This window comes from Meleagris gallopavo, chromosome 14, assembly GCF_000146605.3.
Source record: "Meleagris gallopavo isolate NT-WF06-2002-E0010 breed Aviagen turkey brand Nicholas breeding stock chromosome 14, Turkey_5.1, whole genome shotgun sequence".
In the NCBI taxonomy this organism is placed as follows: domain Eukaryota; kingdom Metazoa; phylum Chordata; class Aves; order Galliformes; family Phasianidae; genus Meleagris; species Meleagris gallopavo.
Window position 1 is genome coordinate 911,857 of NC_015024.2, and position 3,220 is coordinate 915,076.

Sequence of the window (3,220 nt, forward strand, 5' to 3'; positions counted from 1 at the left end):
TGTGGCTGCCAGCTGGCACCGCTGGGCCTGCAGTGCCCCTTCCCCTCCACGGCCTCCAGCCCTGCTCCTCAGCTGGCTAGGCTGGCACACAGCAGCCCCTGGGACAGCCCCCGGGGGCACCTGGCCCCGCAAGGTGCTCACTGCTGTTATTCTCTCCTCTCCAGCATGTGTGCTCTGTGGCCGAGTAGATGAAGACTCGAGCATATATGGGCACAAACATGAGAAAAATGGGTTCTACTTCCATACTTTTTGTGTGGTGAGTTTCCTCATGGCTCCTGCCTCCTTCCTCCAAGGAATGGTTCCCTCCTTTCTGCCCTAACAAGATCATGCTCTTTCTTCTTCTACAGATATTCTCCACTGGTCTTTGTAAACCAGGAAGCGATATCAGAAATGCATGTCATTTCGAAGAAGACCTGATACGCACAATCAGGCGGGGAGAGCAGACAGTGAGTACCGGACTAGCACAGGGAGCTTGGTGCCAGGGGAGGCATGGAGAGCTTAGCCTGGTCTCCTAAGAAAGCAATCCCAGCCCTTCCAACCAGCTCCAAGAGAAATTCCTGCTCTTGCAGACGAGCCCTGTTCACCAGGCAGCTCTGCAGAGTGCCACCCAGCCCTGCCCCCATCCTGTGCCCTGCACAGAGGTGCGGGGCCCGCTGCGTAGGCCCTTAACCTGCTGCTGATGGGAAATGCTCTGCTCTTTCCAGTTCTGCTTCGTTTGCGGCAATCTGGGGGCCACCATCACCTGCGCAGAGCCAGACTGTGGCCGCAGCTTCCACCTCTCCTGCACCTCAGAGGGTGAATGCATCACCCAGTTCTTCGAAGATTTCAGGTAAGGGCTGCCAGGCATTGCCTGTGAGCCTTCAACCCCTGCTGTCAGCACCAGCCAAAGAAGCGAGGAGCGTGCTGTGACACCTCCCAGCAGCCTGACAGAGCCAGAGTCATGGCCTGGGGCTCCTTCCTGTTCCTCTGCCCTCCTCGCAGCACTTCTCACCTTGCCCATCTTCCCCCAGGTCCTTCTGCTGGGTGCATCGTCCGCATCAGGCAGTGGAGGCAGCGCCGGCACAGGACACAACCTGCATTATCTGCATGGAGCCCATGGGGAACAGCAGATCATACTGTACCATGGTGTGCCCAGCCTGCCAACACGCCTGGTTTCACCGGGCCTGCATCCAGGTAGGAGCTCTTCCCTCACCCAGCAGGCACGGCAGGTGCTCAGCAGCACCAGGCCCAGCTCACACTCCCGCTGCTTCTGTTTCTGCTGCAGGAACAGGCCCTGCGTGCAGGAATTTATTGTTTCCAATGCCCCCACTGCCGAGACAGAGACAGGTTTATTCGAGACATGCTCACTATGGGGATCAGAATCCCATTCAGGTTGGTGTCTTCCAGCCAGCTCTTGAGTTGTGAGGGCACACAAGCTGTGCCCAGCAGGCCTGGCCCTCTGCAGCCATTAACATGGGCCTCAGCATCATTGGGAAGCTGGAACTGGGCATCGGGTGGAAGGGGAGGGATGCCATGAATTAGTTTTAGTCCTGGGGCATCACGTTCTCTCCCTTCTCTGGCAGAAAACCAACATGGGAGGACAATTATGACGCATCCCTGGGAGTTAGACATCAGCGCTGTGATGCTAGCGACTGCCATTATCCACATGGCAGGGAACAGGCAGAGGGAGAGGGGTGAGTTACCTCAGCAGCCCTCTGGGGCTCTGCATGGGATTGAAAACTCACCACAGGCTGGGGTAGAACAGACTGAGCACCAGAGCTGTGCCGAGCACTATCTGGCTCAGGTCACTTTGTCCTCACAGCCACAACCCGTTTGTTTCCCCAGGCCCTGGCAGCTGCTCCTCTGCAGCTCTTGCGCTGCACAAGGCACACATCGACTCTGCTCCAACTTGAGTCCGAGCACATCTGCCTGGGAGTGCAATGACTGTGCTGGAGAGGACACCGGTAAGAGGCAAACAGCTGCGTGCTGCTGGGCTGGGGCCAGGCGAGGCCTTGCTCAAGTCCCTTTGGCTCAGGAGGGATGAAAGCCTGTCCCACATCATGGCTGGAGATCTGTCCCGCTCACCTTCCTGTCTCCCCTTACAGCCTCCAGCACCAACCTGGACAGCGCTGGCCCCAACACCACCAGCCAGCAGGGACTGGGGCCATCCCAAGGCTTTATAGGACAGGAGAGCAGCAGCTCTGGCACCACCAACCAGGCACCATCGGGACCAGATCACAGTTCCCAGGTGCCTGAGCTGCTCTCCAGGCAGACAGGCCGAGCCCGGACTCGGAGCCGCTCCCCCCTTGAACATCGGGCTGCAGAGACCAACAGCCAGCCCCAAAGGCGCCGCAGGAGCCAGTCCAGGCAGCGAGGGCCAGCCCAGGGGCGAAGCCGCTCCCGAGTTCCACGTCGGGCCAAGAACATCAACCACCAGCCCCACTGATGCTGTAGGAGCACACCCTTATAAAAGCTCCACTTGCTGTCCAAAGTCATCAACATCCACCACAATAAAAGTGAGAGTTCCATCATGCCACTGTCAGTTTTGTTCTTTTCTGCCTCTCCTGAGGTGGGGCTGCAACCACAGGGATCCCTTCCCCCCAGCACCCAACCCATTCCTTCCTCCCCCCAGCCCGGTTCAGGCTGAGCTGGGTTCTGGCCCCGACTCCAGCAGGGCACAACATTTCCAATGCACAATGTGGCAGAGGCCAGGCTGGCAGCTGCAGCCCCGTGCTGGGGGTGTTTCTGTCATCATGGGGATGTCGCTGGGACACGTGGGCAGCCCCATGGCTGCTGTCGGCTGTGGGGTGGGCCAGGACCCGGGCTTTCCTCCTGCATTCGGGCAGTGCCTCAGGTCTGAGAGCTGCTGCTACTCTGGGGATGCTGCCAGGCTGGGGGTGATGCAGCCCATCGAGCACATGAACCACTCATCTCTGTCCCAAAGTCAGGCATCGTGCCTCCTGTGCGAGCAATAGCAGTGCTGCCACTGCTTGTAAACGGGATGGCCACTCATTCGCTCCAACTGCCCAGAGAAACAGCCCGCTGGTCTCTTCCTGCACCCAGTGTGTTCTCCTAACACCTAGCGCAGTGTGCGACGTTTTGTTGCCACAGCCATCTTGCAGCCCCCTTCGCTCTCGCAACACGACGTGTTAGCGGCCTCGTCTAATTCCGGCTTCGCAAGCCTTCCTTCCCACGCCCGCTCCGGGCCCGTCGGCCGCACTCCGCCGCGCAGCCAGCGCTC

At 59.3% G+C, this 3,220-nt stretch overlaps 1 protein-coding gene across 1 annotated transcript in view; it reads left to right on the top strand.

Moving 5' to 3' along the window:
- LOC104913097 (PHD finger protein 7-like) overlaps nucleotides 1–3,220 on the top strand; it is a 10,455-nt gene that overhangs the window by 4,770 nt on the left and 2,465 nt on the right. Inside the window, exons 2-7 of the mRNA XM_031555493.1 lie at nucleotides 165–256; nucleotides 348–446; nucleotides 705–829; nucleotides 1,011–1,173; nucleotides 1,265–1,371; nucleotides 1,563–1,673. Of these exons, the coding sequence (XP_031411353.1) occupies nucleotides 165–256; nucleotides 348–446; nucleotides 705–829; nucleotides 1,011–1,173; nucleotides 1,265–1,371; nucleotides 1,563–1,673 (697 nt within the window). The remainder of the gene's footprint in view (nucleotides 1–164; nucleotides 257–347; nucleotides 447–704; nucleotides 830–1,010; nucleotides 1,174–1,264; nucleotides 1,372–1,562; nucleotides 1,674–3,220) is intronic.